This window comes from Cryptotermes secundus, unplaced genomic scaffold, assembly GCF_002891405.2.
Source record: "Cryptotermes secundus unplaced genomic scaffold, Csec_1.0 scaffold5, whole genome shotgun sequence".
NCBI classification, from domain to species: domain Eukaryota; kingdom Metazoa; phylum Arthropoda; class Insecta; order Blattodea; family Kalotermitidae; genus Cryptotermes; species Cryptotermes secundus.
This window is the reverse complement of record NW_019724742.1, coordinates 6,018,672-6,036,297: the sequence shown is the minus strand read 5'-3', so window position 1 is coordinate 6,036,297 and position 17,626 is coordinate 6,018,672. Positions and strand designations below refer to the sequence as shown.

The window sequence follows — 17,626 nt, the reverse complement described above, 5'->3', positions numbered from 1 at the left end:
CTGTTTTATCTTTAAGCATCTGAGTAACGTGCTATGTGTTGTTTAGTGTTACCAATACCTCTTAACTCGCTTGCCGGGTCCGAGAAAATCTTGATGTTTTGCTCCGAGTCTCATTTTTTCGATGATTTCTAGTGTTTCGCCAATTTCTAGTGCTTCCTCGTGAATGTGGACGTTATCTTAGCTATCCTGAATATCCTACTACGATCATCTATTATATCTATCGATGGGAATCCTGCGAATTGGTTGTCGTCCATTTCCATTGTACCGACGAAATACATTGGCATCTGCAGCACACATTACGAACAACACAGAGAAACCCGTTAGCAAGATACAGTAGTAGCATGCGTCAAGGGCGTCAAGTACATTGTTGTCGAATGGTCATATATTTGATTATTAATGCTTTTAAAAGGGTTAGCAATTTAAAAGCAGTACTCCGTATTGTAACACGTAAATTTACCAGCGGTGCTAGAGGTTTAATAACGTTACTGAAAAATGGGAAAAATGAAATTAAATGTAGGATTTGAGATTCTCACAGCGGTGTTTATGAAGATTACTGTCTTTTTAGAAGAGCCGGGACAGTGTAGTCGGTATAGTGACTGGCTACGGGCTGGACGACCGAGGGGTCGGAGTTCGAGTCCCGGGAGAGTCAAGAATTATCTCTTCTTCACATCGTCCTGACCGGCTATGGGGCCACCCAGCCTCCTATCCAATGGGTATCGGGGGCTCTTTCACAGGGGGTAAGGCGACCGGGGTGTGAAATGTCGACCGGCTTTTACCGACTGTAAGGCGATATATCCCAGAAAATAGTACTCTTCAATGAAATTCAAGTCAGTGAAAGGCCTCCATATCGAATTAGCATAATCTGTGACTTTTGGGGCTACGTGGAAAAGTTCATGTAAGGCCGTATGTAAACTAGGTATTTTTTAACGATCAGCATACTTGAAGGCCAGAATTGCCGAACAATTTTTGTAGAAGTCACCATATGGAATTTAATTAAAATCTGATGTGGTTTGTGGGGTAAATGGGAGAGTTCATCTATTGTCTTACGTAAATTAGCTTCTATTATGAATCAATATAGCGGAAAATTGGAATTGCAGAGGAGTTTTGATGAAGGTTTCCGTTTCAAATTATAAGCAAATCTACCCAGTGGTTTAAGCTTCTGTGCTATGTCAAAGCAAGATGGGCATGCAATTGAAAATGGAAGTTAGTGGACGGTGAAAAGAAGACTTTACGTTTGCTGCTTGACAGTGAGACTGCAATAAATCCGTTGCCAGAATACGACCAGTGAAGGCTGAGAACACTAGTGTGCGTGTACCGGTGAACTGCAAAGTGTGTGGATCAGCGGTAGCGCTGCATTTCTTCTAGTTACGAGCTGAGTGTTTACGTGCAGTAAATCCAATCATCCAATCCCAAACCCGTCTGACAGACACACCCCACCCCTACACGTGACAATAAAAATACATAAAACTTAAACGAACACATAAGTGAATAAATACTCGTAAATATGAACTTCATCCAGCGGCATATACACGTTCTTCCATGTTATCAATGAAGGGAGCAGAAAATGTTTCAGGAGGGTGCACTCGTACAGTGTTTTACAGACATCGGCAGTGCTCAAGTCGCTCAAGTAGAGCGGAACATACGCGACGACCACGGCTGAGTCCAGTTGCAGTGTACATCTTCCAGCGAGACACAGAGCATGCTACTTTTCGGCCGGAGCATGCGTGACATTCTGCCCCGGGTTGTAGTGTTGCTCCTGTTTCAAGGTAAGCAAGCAGCTGTCAATGCATCAATCGTAGAAGCACATAATGAGAGTTTCTTAAATGTTCATTGGTCTGTTAACAAAAGCCGGCAAACCAAGGACACAAGTTAATTAGCAAAACATGCATTAATTCTGCGAAACCTAATTAATCTAAATCACATTTAAACATTCAGTTAATAAAGCTCAGAAAACACACTCCGCCTCCATTGCAGATACGAATCGCTTAATGCTGTTTCGGGAAGTAATCGCTGTTCTATTGTAATAATATAGATGCACTCTCTGGGCGAATATAAATATTTAAACGTGAAAGCAGATGGTACATGTAGTTACCACAGTGCTAAGACTATTAGTCGCGGTGCATGGGGAAACCCACCCCCTCCAATAATAATAATAATAATAATAATAATAATAATAATAATACCACAGTGCTTTAAATGATTACTTGTATACCGTTTTCAACTAACGTACACATTAGAAGTTACATTTATGGTAATATTACGCCTGTATTTAAAAAAATGTCGTGGAGACCCATAGGGTTGTGAGACGTCGGGGCTCCCACATTTTCTAGACAGTCGGCTCACAAATGGCGGTCATTCAATTACGTCAATTGAAAAGTACAATGACCTCACCTGGAATCGAACCCGCGACCTTCCGCTGAGGTCATTAGACATTGTGTTGGAAAGACTACAGTTCTTATATACTGAAGAACATCGTACATGCAGTTGCCACTTCGTTTAATATTATGGGATGCGATGCCGTGTGGTCTCGTGGGTACGTATCGACGTTTCGGAGGAAAGTACTGCCATCTATGGAGAACTGCTATACACGTGCCTAACATTCTGCTGAATTTAAGGTGTTGTATCACAGAAGAGGATTTATTTCCAAATTGCGCCTTACGCACAGGCCGGCCGCTTTTACTCTCTAGGAAAATTCCTGGTAGTCATTTCTGTTAGAGGCTGAGTCGACCGCAGGGCCACAGTGCGGCTGGAAGAATTATGTTAATTGAAATATCCAACTGCTTCATCGGGGTTCGAATCCGCGACCTTCCGGCTTGTAGCACAGTGCCCCGATGCGTGGTCCGTTTGTTCCCGTGACTCTGCTTCACTTGCTGGCAACATCTCGGACTACAGTAGTTTTCACAGCCACAGCTATGAGATCCTCACTTCCAAGCTGATAATGTCACTTCTCCATGAACTGATGTCACGCATGGAACGCTCCTGTCACCCGCTCCGCATGACTGCAACTGGCAGCGGTCTGTGCCATCCACTTTCAGTGGTACACTCTCTGAACAGAGTGCACGTCCTACAAACTGTAAAGACACAATGAAGAAGGCATGTCGCCCGTCTATGAGTTTCAGCTTCAAATCTACTGGATGGATTTCGATTAAATTTGGTTTCGTTTGCCAACACTAATTGTTGTGTGGAAGATTTAATCTGATCAAAGTTATTTGATTTGTTTCATTCTGGTCCGTCACAGCGGGCCACAAACACATGCAGGACAGCATCAAGAACCCTCTTCTCGAGAACGACAGGAGGCACACGTTCGGCCCCCGTCAAAAGAAGTAATAAGAGAAACGATACGAACCCGCTTGGTTTACGAATTCCAACAGAATCTTATCAAACTAACTACGTATAAATATTTTAATGTATTGGAACAGCGGCTGTAGTTTAAAGACTTTAGATTTTACAGCCAATTGTATATTATTTATATTGTATGTATATATTTTAACTTTTAGAACATGTACTGTAATAGTGGCTGCTAACTGTATTGATGTATAGGTGTCCCTCTGAAGATGGTCTCTGAAGACCGAAACATGTAAGGGCATGAATAATTGAAATAAGAAAATCTTAATTAGTCACACTGGACGGAACTATTTTACTTTTTAATGATCAAAAGATATGTTACTACCGACGGTCAGTCAGCCAGTCTGTTTGGGTGTCAGGCACCCATATGGGGCCCAAGACCACATTTTTATTACTGTCAGACAGTTGCGGGTTTGTTGATGTGGGATGTCTTCTCTGGCGAGAAGACGGACCTGTAATTTACAACTGTTGCTGGTCCTCGCCAGCGCAGTCATTTTAGGATCAGAGTCCCGCAGGACTCATGACCATATTTTACTGTCTCAGATTCGAGACTCCTCCAACCTGGAGGGCGAGGTCCCAGGAACAGGGTGGCCCGGTTATACCCCTGGCACTGGGTTCCATTTTCGTCGCCTACTTTGACTCGCAAGGGATGCGGTGAAGATATTCGACCCGGCTCCCGCACAAGTTTGCTATGTATTCAAGTCGAAGTGTTCCTTTTAAACGCATAACGTGCAAAACAACATATCTTTCTTGTCCAATTTCCAATACGGGTTATCCTTGATAAGTACGAACGAACAGGGATAGCTTTACTTTTTACTTACTTACTTGATAAGAGGTGGATCCTGAAGGGTTCTGAGGATGATGTCAGGTATAGAGGATGATGGACAAAGTCCAAAAGCCAGTAATCCCAAGGAATAACAGTCATATTAAGAAATTACAGTGTACATATATAACTAAAAAGGAAAGACTAGGAGTAAAGATTAAGGTCACATTAGGTAGCTCTATTATTCTAGAAGAGGGTGTGTGTGTGTACATGCGTGGCAGGAAACATCATGGAAAATTGTCATGTTTGAAAGTAAGATAAATTGATATATGAGTTGATACCCATGTTCTTTGAAGTCTAGGAGTCATTTAGTGTCAAATTAAAATAAATATCCTCAGGAATGTTAAATTAGGAGCGATGAGTCATGATTTGGACATCATCATGTTTGTTTGTTAAGTTGTACTCCTGGATAAATCAATCAATATAGTTCCTAGTATGCTTGTAACTATGTAGATTTATTTTGTTAACTTATATTATGAATGACGTGTCCAAATGTTACTATGTAGCAAAACGGATGAAAATAAAATACAATACAATACAATACACATGTTGACACAAAGCATGAATTCCTTTGATGGACGCCATCTTGCTCATCACTCATAACTTAGAGACGGGTTACCTAGACAGGACTGACAACTGATTCTACTTACACGAAACAAAAATGTGAACGGTGACTTCTAAAACTAAACTCATTTAAAATTCCTGAAAGTATAACCTAAACTGCCATTAAACGCATCAACAAATATGCAAACAACTGCTTTCACAAATTCCGAGAAATGTGCATCCCTCTGAGGAACAAATGAGGCTGACTACCAGAACAATAACCTGATGCGCTCAGTATGTAGGTTAGGGCTTCCCGAACAGACACTGGCTTTGATGTGGACGAATTGTGCGTATGAAATGACTGTGTGTAATAAAACAAGCCCACCACTAATATTTATATCAATTTTCGCCAACAAAACATATGCTTTGACCAAAGTTATAAACACTGACAACAGGAGTTCATTCTGCAATAACATTATGGTCAGTGACATAGAGATTTCGTAGTTACTGCGAGGCTGAAGGAGGAGTTGCGGACACTGGGTCCAGTGACCACGGACTGCCAGCTGCCAGTCGGCGCCTTCAGGCGGCATGCAGAAGGACCGTTAGACAGACGCGTTCAAAACAAAACAATGCGGAAATCGCGAAAATGACGTCGCTCCCTTCATGTGAGCATTATGGAAGCAATATTTTAGAGAATTTATGAAAGCCGTAGATTTTTGGTCCGTTCACAAAGAAGAGTCGCTTATTAGCTTCAGTATTTCAGTCCGCCTGTCAGCACGTTAACAATCTGTGGACCGCTGAACGAGTTTCCATGAAATTTCAAACTGGGAAGTTTCCTAGGATTTGTCGACACATTTCAGTTTTGGTTAATACAGGACAACAAAAAACAGGCAATTTACACAGAGACCTACTTACATGCTGTTACGCGGGCACCTGGATTGGCATTCCCTGAATATCTGCAGAACCAAAAATGTTTCAAGTAAAAATCGCAGGCAATATATACAGGCCCATCTGTACTATATACTATCACGATTTAGGTATGACTATAGATGGTGTTTGGATTGGTGAATGGATTTATTCACGACTTACACAGGACTCGGAACTACAAAAAAATACAGCACTACCGCTAATGTACACTTTAAGAATTGCCACAGCACATGTCAAGCCTCAGTCTTCTAAAACCTTCACTAGTCGTTGTCTGGTAACGGCTCTCAGCAATTGAGATTCTTCAGCTTCTGTCCTCACTCACTGCCCTCGGGCTAAAATACTAGTCAGAACTGAACTCATTGTCAAAGTCAAAGTCACATTACGACTGACGGTCAGTCAGTCAGTCTCAGCGTCGAGCCCAATCTGGGGCTTCTGACCAGATAATTAATTATCACAGTTTGAGAGTTTTCTAACGAGAGGACGGGTCTGTCTTCTGTCAGAGTCATTGTCTGCAGTAGTAAGTCATTTGTCATAATATAAAGGATATTTAAATTTTACATGTAAAACATATTAATAAATGTATATAAAATATATACAGGGCCTCTGTCAGTCCAGGCTCAGTACAGCAGATTATGCCCTATTTCCAGTAGCTTCCACTACAACGGCAGTCTAGTCATTTGAACGGTCATATGCTTGACCGCCGCCAAGTTCAAGCCTCTTTACTTTCTATGTCCGGCTTCGCCTTGTCCATATTGCGAAAATTTTCGTTATCATGATTTTGTACGACTTCCGCTTTACAACAACGGAATTGCTATAACTGTCCTGATTATAACATCTCGGTAAGGACCACATACGTAGATAACACTCCGTTTACAACAGTAACTTTATTGTTGTGTGCAATTCGTTGTCGCGGGAACGTGTTTACCGAACCGTTGTCCAGAAACGGTCGTTGCTTACAGTCACATATACATAGGTATATACGTATACACCTGCGGTCTCTGCGAACTGGAGCTCTCAATCTGTTGTTAGTTTCCGAAGTCAGACTGAAGACACTTCCAACAGACACCGCTGTGAGAACCTCGGACCTCACAGATTACTGGCACGTCAGTGCAGGATACTGGTGGGGACGCAGCAGGAGGCTGGAGGCAAGACCTCCACGATAAGCTTTTACAGTATATACTGTGCGGCACTCACAGGGAGAAGAATGCACACGACACTTTTGTCTGAAAATATTAAGGGAAGAAACAATATGAGACCTAGGCAGGGGGGTTGGGGTGACGTGTGGACTCGATCGCACTAAGCATAGCGACGAGCCTCGCTGACATTTCTCGACCCCGTGTCAGCTTCGCAAGGAGGATCACAGAACACAAAACATGTAAGACGCTGTAGGATATTAAGGCAATTTTATGCGGCAGACGTGACCGCGCATGTACACTATAGCCGCTTTCTTCCGGCAGCAGAGCCAGTGGCTGGGCAGACGAGCTGCTAAGTCGGCCAGCAAGCTCAACCTGCCGGTCACTGGTGAATGAAGAGTGGCGCCCCCCTAATGGGGCCAACCTCGGCCGTCGGCGGAAACAAGCCCACTTTCCGAAAAAGCTGTTTGAAAGGAAACTGAAATATGATGCATAATTTCGAAAATAATAAATAGTAGTCTACTGTTACACACCGTCGTCAGAAAGAGCCGGACTCAGCTTCCAAGACAGTCTGAGCTGACAGGGTAGCCAAACAAGAAGATTTTCTCTCAATGCGCACGGCGCAGGTTTAGGATCCAATGAACACAAAGCGGTAGCGTAGGTTGAGGCACTATGCTACAGGCTGGAAGGTCGCATGTTCGATTCCCGATTAGGCCATTGGACTTTTCAATTGACCTAATCCTTCTAGCCGCAATAACGCCCTGGCGTCGACTCGGCCTCTAACAGAAATTAGTACCAGGAATCTTCCTGTCGGTAAAGGGGCGGCCGGCGAGTAAGGCTGACAACCTCACCGCCATCTATGTTTACAAAATGTGAGAGCCTCGACGTCTCACAATCCTATGGGCCTCCATGGCCTCTTACAGGGGTAGCTTTACTTTTCACTTTTATGAACACAAGGCATTTCCATGGGAATATCGTTGCCCAGTAATGGGTCTACACGCTACAGTATCTAACTGTGACGGCACCTTGTCCAGACAATTCTCTGGTTTGCAGACGTCTCGACAACCATTTGGAACGCGATGGATCTCCGATACTGGAAATGCGTGCTGAAGAGGACCAACTCGTGTCCGGACCCAGACATAAAGTTCTTCATCTACAGTGGGTAAGGTCCTGCTCGTGTTTTGTTTGCAACGTTCCTTAAGTGTATACCTCTACAGACTACACACCAGGTAATATGAGTATTAGGCCTGTCTGTATAAGTCAACAAATTTATTTTCAACCCAGGTGGATAACAGCTGTTTGCATTTTGTCATGTTTTGTGTGTTGCCAACGAGAGCTTGCATGACTGTGTCTGTCAGATTCAGGGTGTCTGTCCACACTGAAGAGATATTCTTTTTCTTCTGGAATTTGATTTTGCGGAATTTCATTGGACCTTGCAGCAATATTTCGATTTTGGCTAAAATCAGGAAAGAGTAACGAACAGTTAGCATGCGCTTCCGCACGCAACTCAATATTTCGAACAAACGTTGAATGCCCTTCCGTCGGAAACTCTTATGAGAAAATTATCTTTATGCTGTGCCCTCTTTTAACCCCATAATTGTTAAACTGATTTTGATCAAATTTCATACTGAGTATTCAAGAACTGAAACTTTATAGGCAAAATGAGCTGGGCTGAGTTCACCGCCAGTTGCGTAGCTACTCAAGAATTTTCCACTATTTTATGGTACACGAAGACTCATCGCCATATTAACGAAAGCCTGCCAATGGCCCCTACTGTGGGACAGTGCATACCACCCCGTCCTATTTATCTCATATCCATTTAAATATTATCCTACCACTCATTCCTAGGTCTTCCTAGTAGTCTTTTCCTTTCCGGTTTTCCCACCAAAATCCTGTATGCATTCTATTCTCTCCCATCCGTGCTACATGCCCTGTCCGTCTCATCTTCCGCGAGCTTATCATTTTAATTACATTTGGCGAAGAGGTCAAGTTATGAAGCTTCGATTGTGCAATTCTCTCCAACCTCAAATTATTTCATCCCTCTTTGGTCCAAACACTCCCCTTAGCACCCTGTCCTCAAACACCCTCAGTATATGCTCTTCCATAACTGTTACAAACCAAGTTTCACACCCATTCAAAGCCACAGGCAAAGGTAGAGTTTCGTATATTTTAATTTTTACGTCTTTGGACAGCAGACGAGAAAGGAAAACCTTCTAAACTGAATGGTAGGAAGCATTCCCCGTGTTATGGTGCACGGTCAGGGAACTTAGGGAGAACTGGTGACGTCCTAGAATTCCCCAAACCCTGTCTGCATAGAGAGATCTCTCTCTTGCGGTCCTGAAAAAGGAAATTTCAAGTTACATGGATCAGGTTTCCGAATTTGGTCGGAAAAGACAAACTCGGCCAGATTCCTTTAACAACATATACAGAATCTTCCAGGAGGAAAGGTCAATATTCTGGTAGTTCATAGTATCGGTCATTCTAAGCAAAAAAGTGTACATGTACATGTGTCCTATTCCGAACGGTTTCTGAGACAGAGCTGTACACTGTACAGACGAGCAACACGCCATGTCCTCACACGAGTTGCAAAGCGCATTGATATTACCGGTGGAATTTTCCAAAATGCATTGTACTAGGTAGTCGATCGCGGCGGCCGCGTGGTCTAGGGTATGAACTGTCTTCGCTTGCTCGAACGCTGGGACCGTGGGTTCGAATCCCACTCAAGACATGGATGTCTGTTTATGCGTTTATTCTGTGTTTGTGTTGTTCTGTGAGTAGGTAGAGGCCTTGCAACGGGATGATCGCTCGTCCAAGGAGTGCTACCGTCTGTGTAAAAAAAGATTACGAAACTGAAGAAGAGGCCAGTGGCCAACAAAGGCTACAGAGCCATTGCTGAATGAATGAATGCGTGATTCTAGGTAAACTGTACTAACTTTGTCACTCGAACAACAGAAACAGTACGCAATACGTTTATATCTTTCTTATCAACAATTCTTGAGGCATACAAAATACCAGTAGCTTCTCAACTGCTTCATACAGTGACTATCCACATCGCAAGCAGCTCGATGTGCAGAACCCGAGGTCGCTCCACTATGGCGGCTGGGACCCAGACAAGCGCAGTGTCATCATCATACACGGGTTCAACGAGTCGGAGAGTGACACTCCAATATCATTCGTCACCAAAGGTACGTGCCACAGTGTTTGTTCCGTGAAGATGGAGGAATTATGTTCCTGTTCAACACAGTACAGCACATATCATATACTTTCAGCATACACGGAGCGCGGGGACTACAATGTCTTCACGGTGGACTGGGAGCCTCTCACGAAGTTCCCTTGCTACCTCTCGGCTCTGAGCAACACGCGGCTGGTGGCCCAATGCTCGGCCCTTCTGTATAGTTACCTGACACGCCACGGAGCGCGCGCCACCAGCATGCAGTGCGTGGGACACAGTCTCGGAGCGCACATCTGTGGCATGATGAGCAGCCACCTGTCGTCCAAGATGCACAAGATAATCGGTACACCGGCATCTCTGCCTTCCTCAGCAGTACGCACTTAATTCCCGCGTAAAGTCGCTAACTTTCTTCAAGCTGGTTACTTAATCACGCCGTCAGTATTGTGATTACGTAGCGTCTGGTGATGATAGGACGATTAATGAACAACGAGCAGCTGGCGGAATGAGAATTGGCAGGGGAAAGAAAACTGCTTGGAGATAAACCCTGCCCCAGTGACACTTTGTCCACCACAAATCCCACTTCACCCGATTTTGTACTGAACCTGAGTCGTCGCGGTGAGAAGCCGGCGTCTAACCGTCTGATCCTCAATTCACGAAGAAATTTGATACACATTTCTTAATTATTACAGATCAGTTTTTTAATTCTGAAAAAAAAATGTACGTACAAAAATGGCCTAGGCAATGCCCATCCGGCCCTCGGCAGCACATTCTTATAAACATCTTATTCTATCATAGCGGTCACTCCGCGATTTTTGAATATACCTCTTAACTCTAAGAGTATATACTATTAATATTTTGTATATTTACTTCTGTTTCTTTTTTAATAAATTTCGTAAGTTTGTTCATTAAGCAACACGCTATTAAAACTAACTGTAGGACGTTCACATGGACATGTAACAGTTAAGCCTCGTAGCACGAAGTAAGCAGTGGACCATCCCGTTAATGTTTAGGCGCCAGAACCTCTTGGAACGAGTAGCGTATGTCACGGGGGTGTGACAGCCGAGATGAGCCCCCGAGCCAGAGGCTGTGACAGTGTGAACAACATTATTAGTTCACAGTCATCACCAGTTCTTGGCCTTATGGAATCTGTAAGAAAAGTTGGCCCTGTAATTAGTTAGTTAAGCACTATGCCATGAAGGTTTATGGGAGAGCAGAGGCATCTCTCCGCCATTCATGACCTCGGCACAGTTGGAAGTGACTGGTCAGCTTCACGCCCCTACCACTTTACCATCGGGATAGAGCCACCACAACCCACTGGACAGGAGGCTGGTTGGGTTCCAGAGCCGGTCTTGAGGCTGCACTGCTGGGACTCGAACCCGGGCCATCGAACCTGTAGCCCTTTGCTAAACCGACTAATCTATACAGGCTCCTCCTTTAAATATGAGCGGTAATTCTATGTACCATCTGCCTTAACATTCAAGAACCCTGCATCTTCCCCATACAGACTATTATATGCCGATCACCGTGGCCGCGCGGTCTGAGGCATGAAGTGTCTGCACAAGTTCAAACACTGCGGTCGTGGGTTCGAATCCCACTTGTGGCATGGATGTCTGTGTGCATTTATTATGTGTTTGTGGCGTCTTGTGTGTCTAGGCAGCGACCTTGCGACGGGCTGATCCCCCGTCAAAGGAGTGATACCGACTGTGTAAAATATCAAGAAACTGAAATAGCGGCCAAGGCCCAAGAAATGGCTGTAGAGGCAGTGACAGAGACAGTATTTATGTGGTATCACAACAAACAGCGATTACTGGTTTTTGCAACGGCGACAGTACGTTATTGGAGAGATACGAATGGATGCTTTAAATATTCAGAGTCTCAGACAGTTAGAGGTTACTACAATTACGATTCGTTACATAAACTGTTTGTGCGTCCTTCTCACGGACAAACGAATTTCAAACAAAATTAGTAGAGGTTTCACATCTCATGCCGTCTGTAAAACTGAGACTTTCGTGTATATGGGCCCACAAGCGGCGAAAATTCGTGTTGTGATCTTCTGCATCATGACACAGTGTGGACTGGCAGATAGCGACATCAACAGCGCCTTTCTTCGACGTCTGGCTTCTCGCCTACCAAACCAGAAGCTTTCATAGCCCGGAAGAGCAGAGTATGAGCACTCGGATACTAATTCAACTGAGTGCTATCATGAAGAATGCGGCTGATGAGAACCGGATATGCAGAACAAGCTTCTCAACAAAGTCTGGGCTACTCGTAGCAGACACGCATTTAATTCAGCGACGCGAAGAACTGGACAGGTGGTAAATATTGTGGTATATTTGCTCAAAGCAAGAACTGTGAAGCCACAGAAACAGCCATCAATAGGTAACGGTTGTGTAACAAGAAACAATGGAGTAACTGTTGGAAGCTGCGTTTTCTGTGCGGTCCGTGCCTAGGATATATAAAGAGGACCACCTGCAATTATGACGGAGCCCCCGTGCGGAGGCTGGATCAAATACCTCCACCGTGACCCTGAGAGTCGTAGGAGGCGACGAGAAGGGAAGTCTCAAATCTGGGACAGTAAAATATGGTCGCGAGTCCCAAGGGACTCGGACCCGAGAAAGACCGAGTCGGCAAGGGCCAGCAGCATGTGCAAAAGACAGACCCGTCCTCTCGTCAGAGAGGGCGCCCCACAAAAATAAGACCATAACTGTCAAACGGTAATAATTAATATCTTGTCATTAGTCCCAGATGGGGCTCGACACCAAGACTTACTGAGTGACTGACCGTCAGTTGCAATGTGGCTTTGACTTGACTTACGACACAGACTTGAGCCGGCAGTTAGAAGAGGAGACCGGCGTGAGATGGCCGCCGGCCAGCGAGGACGTGAGCCAGGAAGCAGAGGAACGTCCACTATTGGAAGACCCTACCAAGCAGAACAGTGAAGGCAGTGAATGAAGAAACTAGTCTTTATGTGATAGTGATTTGTAAAGTGCAGTCACGGGTTGTGCGTTAAAGTGTCCAATAAATCCGATTACCAATCCAAACTCCGTGTATAGTCACACTCGATTGCGTGAAAATATCCTTACCGACATGAGAAGCGGCAACAATTTATTTATACTACTTGTACCAAACAATACGAACGCTGCCTCACTTCTGGTCAAAGACAAGCCATTCTTGAACTCTGTCGTTAAGTGAAAACTAAACACCTCTGTGTTTAGTTAAGCACACGCCGTGCAGACGTATAGGAAGCGCAGGTAAAGCGCCACACATTCTTAAACTTGACAGTAGATGGAGGTGAGTTTTGACCTTCACGCCCGGCCACCTTTGCATAGGAGGATGTGTGCAACGCAATGCCAGTCTGGAAGCTGCGAAAAAGAGAGAAATCTCTGATACTGCTGGAAATGACTCAGCCACAACACTGGACGAGATTGCACCTCCCATTAACCACGAGCAAAATGACTCATAAGGAGAAATAAGATGCAACCAACAGCAAACAGGCCCGTGACGTCTTCTGAACGCCGGAAGGAAACGGCCATGCTCTCTCTCTCTCTCTCTCTCTCTCCATCTGTCATGGTTAGCATGCTCTGTGTCCTGGCCGTGATTTGAACTGGGCACCTTGTCGACACAATGCAGGTGCCTCTCCGCGTGGTAACAACAGGTACCCTATATGTCTAATATAATTAACAGCAATTAATGGGAAAATAATTGTAGAATTTAAAACAAATATACAAATAACTCGGGTACAATGTAGAAAGGCCCGGTCTCCCAATGCTACAGGTCTTGTGCTGCTAAAGTGATTTCTCGGCTGTAGGAACTTAAAATCCAAGAGCACAATGCAACTAGGTCATGAGCTAGGCTTCTGAGTAGGAAGTCACGTGATAAAACCATTGTTTACGTGGAACTGTAAACGTGTTAGGAATATCTTATAGTTTCAGGGAATAATGTGACACCTAAGTGCCTTTTAACTATAGATTCCCAATTTGTCAGATATGATACCAAATTTCGCACCGTCGCCAAGTTTGTAAATATTTCAAAGTCACGTTGTAGGTATGGCTGTAATCTACCTTCTTAAAAGCTGTCATGAGCTCAGATCCAATGGTCCATTAATTATTGATAATAGACTGAAATCTAAAGAATTATTTGAACGACAGCCATTTTGTTGGTCTTCACTGTACGAAACAAGCAGCCGTAACAAAGCGCATATGCTTTCGAAACCTGCTACCACATAAAACTTCAGGATCATATAAGAATGGCGTTAGCGTTGCCCCAACTCGCATGTCCGTCACTCCGCCATCTTTTTGTCTTGAAGGTAGGAAATTAAAACGTACTAGCATGGGACTGTCCCCTGTTTCACAGTGCTTAATCAAAACTTCCTACAAGATAGATCACTTGATCCTAAAGTTCCAGAAGGAGCACACAGACAGCACTGCGATGCCTTAAGCCTAATAATTTCCCTTCAACAGAACAGAAAAAAATAAAAATCAGAACGCGGCCGATGCTATGTTATGATCCATTGACGTCACTTCCGTGTTCTGTCCAGGTTTGGATCCCGCAAGGCCGCTTGTAAACGAGTATTCTTCGCGGGCCTTCCGGCTGACAAGGGACGACGCTCACGTGGTGCAGGTGATCCATACAAACGCAGGGTTCCTGGGCGTAGAGGCTCCTGCGGGTCATGTGGACTTCTGCATTAACAACGGCCAATTCCAGCCCGGCTGTCGCGGACACCGCATTCGTAAGTGTCAATGTTACGATGCCTAGTGACATAATGGACAGAGAAATTACGTTATTTCAGTATGGTTCGCAAGCAACTTCACATTATTTCCAACATTAATTTTCACCCCATGAAGTTTGGGGGGGGGGGGCTTCCACGGTTTGTGAATGCCACTGGAAGCTGCTGATACACTTGATTACGCCTCGCCATGAACAAAGCTCTCTGATGACAGAAATGAGGTCCAGAGACCGTGGAGGACGCGGTATATCAGCAAGCATGATGTTTCTGCTGGGAGGGGGCATATTGCTTGATGTGATGTACAAATCCCTACTCAGATGCCATAACAACTCGGTGATAACGCCAGCACGCCAGAGTGTTGCTCTCTGCACTTGCAACAAGATGAAACTGCAGAGAAGCGTTTGGAACTGCAGGATGCAGACACCATTTTAAGCAAGATTGCCTGCCACGTGCTGAAATGCGTCTCTGTGTTTCTGCTTACCCCTCTGGCTCAAGTGTTAGCAAGTTAAGCTGTATATCCAGCTATAGCGCGCTCAGTATGACCCGTCTCATCTTATGGATGCAAGCACACAAACGCGCAAATTTCTCACATCCTCCTCCTGCGCTACAGTGTTTATGTTATTATGCAGTGTAGGTTAGCGTGCCCAGTCTTACAGTTAGTTTGAAACGTTTCTCGAAACATGATGCCTCTATTTTACTATGGTTTGAAGATGGAAGCAGCAGGTCGACAAGATGGTAGGTCGAAAGAAGGCGATGATTCTTGAAAGCTTTCTCTCTGCTTTGCATTCTCGAAGTTTACTTACTCATATCACAAGCCCATCAGGGAAAGTCTGCCGAAGACTGTTTTAAGGCACTGAAACGACTAGTGAATCGCGGAAGCGCGAAAGGCACAGAGCTCGATGCTCGACCGAGAATCGTGGCGGAGATGTCCAGAATGTTACCAACTCCATCGCGATGTTTGGATTCACAAAATAGCTCGACATACGAGTATATACGCCAAAGGAATAAACCTGTATAGTCTCAATTGCCTAAGCTGACAAAGATCGCAATCTCAGTTCGAGGAACAACACACGGCACCATCTCTGTGTCCACAGGGCAGGCGCGATGCAGTCACTTCCAAAGCGCTTGCTACTTTGCGGCCACAGTGTCACGGCAGACAACGATGGGCGTCCCATGTACCGCCGTCTGTCCCAGAAGAGGGCGCAGTCTGGGCCTGCTGCCAGGAACCCCAGTTCCGATGGGAGAAGAAACACCCGATGGGTAGGTATACAGGATGGCCAACACAGACGGAAGCAGAGTGCAACCACGTGTGAAATCTGCAACTCTGAAATGATTCAAACATATCGGTAGTAATACCTGGGTGATACTCTGGCCATCAACACAACAAATGTTTCAAACAAACTAATCTGACTGTTCACATTGGGTTTATTTAATAACTGCTCCTCATTATATAGTTTTCTCCATCCTCCTGTCACTTCATCCCTCTTCGGTCCAAATATTCTCCTCAAACACCCTCAGTCTATGTTGCTCCATTAATGTCAGAGACCAAGTTTTACACCCATACAGAGCCACAAGCAAAATTATAGTTTTGTATATTCTAATTTGATGTTTGAATTCTACTGCAATTTTTAAATTATAGGACTAGAGCTTAAACATTTTCATTCTGACAAGCGTACGGAAGGCAGTCACACCTTGGGGAAGAACGGGCACACCTGTTTCGCGACATAAATTGAAAGCAACGATACAGATGACAGCAGTTTCCTCATCCATAATTTTCAACACCTGGTGATGAACGTATGAACGAATTGGCCGAAACGTGTAGTGTAAAACTCTAAAGTGAATAGCTGTTGATAAATTTTACAGATCATTTGTGTTGTACGTGAGACTGCGGAACTGATACAAGTGATACGCGAAACAAGATGCTATAATATAGCATTATGAATGGTTATTTTCTAAACTGTACATGTCACCCTGTTTCGTCTTATGTTTGTCCCTTTGCTCATGCTTTCTTTATGACCGACCTTTGGGCTGCTAAGTAAGCGTGTAAATAAGTAAAGAATTAAAAGAATGCCTGTGAATGTAACTACTACCACTATTACTAATACCTGCGTGCCGTTGCAGGGCGACGGGGACATACTGTGTGACTCTCAGGCATGGACGCGACTGTCCGTTTGACTGACTCGACCGCCTGATGGCAGCACTGCATTCTGGGAAGAAATCCAAACTGGGTTTTGTGAAGTTTATGGAAGTGTGAAGTAAATTTCCCAGGACAAATTGCGCGAAAGTTCCGCTATCAGACAATCCGATGGCGAGAATAGTTTGCTATAAATACTGGGAAAGTGGACTTCCAGTCAAAATAAATACATATTAAGCTGAGACTGCAGTTAATTGTGTGATTTAGGACCCGAATGTTCTCTAACTTTATGAGGGCGTGCTCTGTGTCCTAACGTCAACATGTCGGCATCCGCAGACAGCTCTACTTGCTGATTGCACCCTGACTCATCGACTCTGACGATCGAAACATGTTCCTCAGAAACGTCGGCAAAGTGTATCAGACTACACGGCGTCATATCACTGAAGCTAGTACCAGTAAACGTGGTGAGAGCCACGGATCTCACAACACGTCACCGACAGCCTTCACCCCTAACTGCCTGCCAAACATCAGGTCCTGCAGTTCTCCTGTTTCTTTTACACAAACCTTGTTTTGATACATTTCAGGTTTATCCCTCGAAGGAGAAGCTTCGATAGCTCAGTCGGTGCAGGGACGAGCTCTCTGGCCCACCCACCCCCTTTTCCAATAGGTATCGGGGCGATTTTCGCCGGGGATAAAATAGTCGCGGCGTGAAGATGACCACTCACTTCTATCTAGTGCAGAGGTCAGGAATGTAGGAGCTATAATTGCGCTCCTACCTACGTCTAATTCAGTACAGGGACAATTTTACATTTACCTGTGAAAC

At 44.5% G+C, this 17,626-nt stretch overlaps 1 protein-coding gene across 1 annotated transcript; it reads left to right on the top strand.

Moving 5' to 3' along the window:
* Window positions 1-694: 694 nt before the first annotated feature.
* On the top strand, window positions 695-17,296 carry LOC111862659 (phospholipase A1). The gene is made up of 7 exons (XM_023848197.2): window positions 695-1,766; window positions 7,825-7,933; window positions 9,811-9,956; window positions 10,041-10,286; window positions 14,481-14,672; window positions 15,764-15,929; window positions 16,791-17,296. Exons 1-7 carry the CDS (start codon window positions 1,700-1,702, stop codon window positions 16,846-16,848), a joined length of 984 nt encoding a protein of 327 aa, XP_023703965.1. The 5' UTR covers window positions 695-1,699; the 3' UTR covers window positions 16,849-17,296.
* The last annotated feature ends 330 nt before the right edge of the window (window positions 17,297-17,626 follow it).

What these genes read in the sequence shown, in the direction of transcription:
- LOC111862659 (XM_023848197.2), top strand. Translation starts at nt 1,700, where the DNA reads ATGCTACTTTTCGGCCGGAGCATGCGTGACATTCTGCCCCGGGTTGTA. An exon ending in AAGTTCTTCATCTACAGTGG is followed by an intron (nt 7,934 to 9,810) that starts GTAAGGTCCTGC and finishes TGCTTCATACAG; the next exon opens with TGACTATCCACATCGCAAGC. An exon ending in CAAGATGCACAAGATAATCG is followed by an intron (nt 10,287 to 14,480) that starts GTACACCGGCAT and finishes TGTTCTGTCCAG; the next exon opens with GTTTGGATCCCGCAAGGCCG.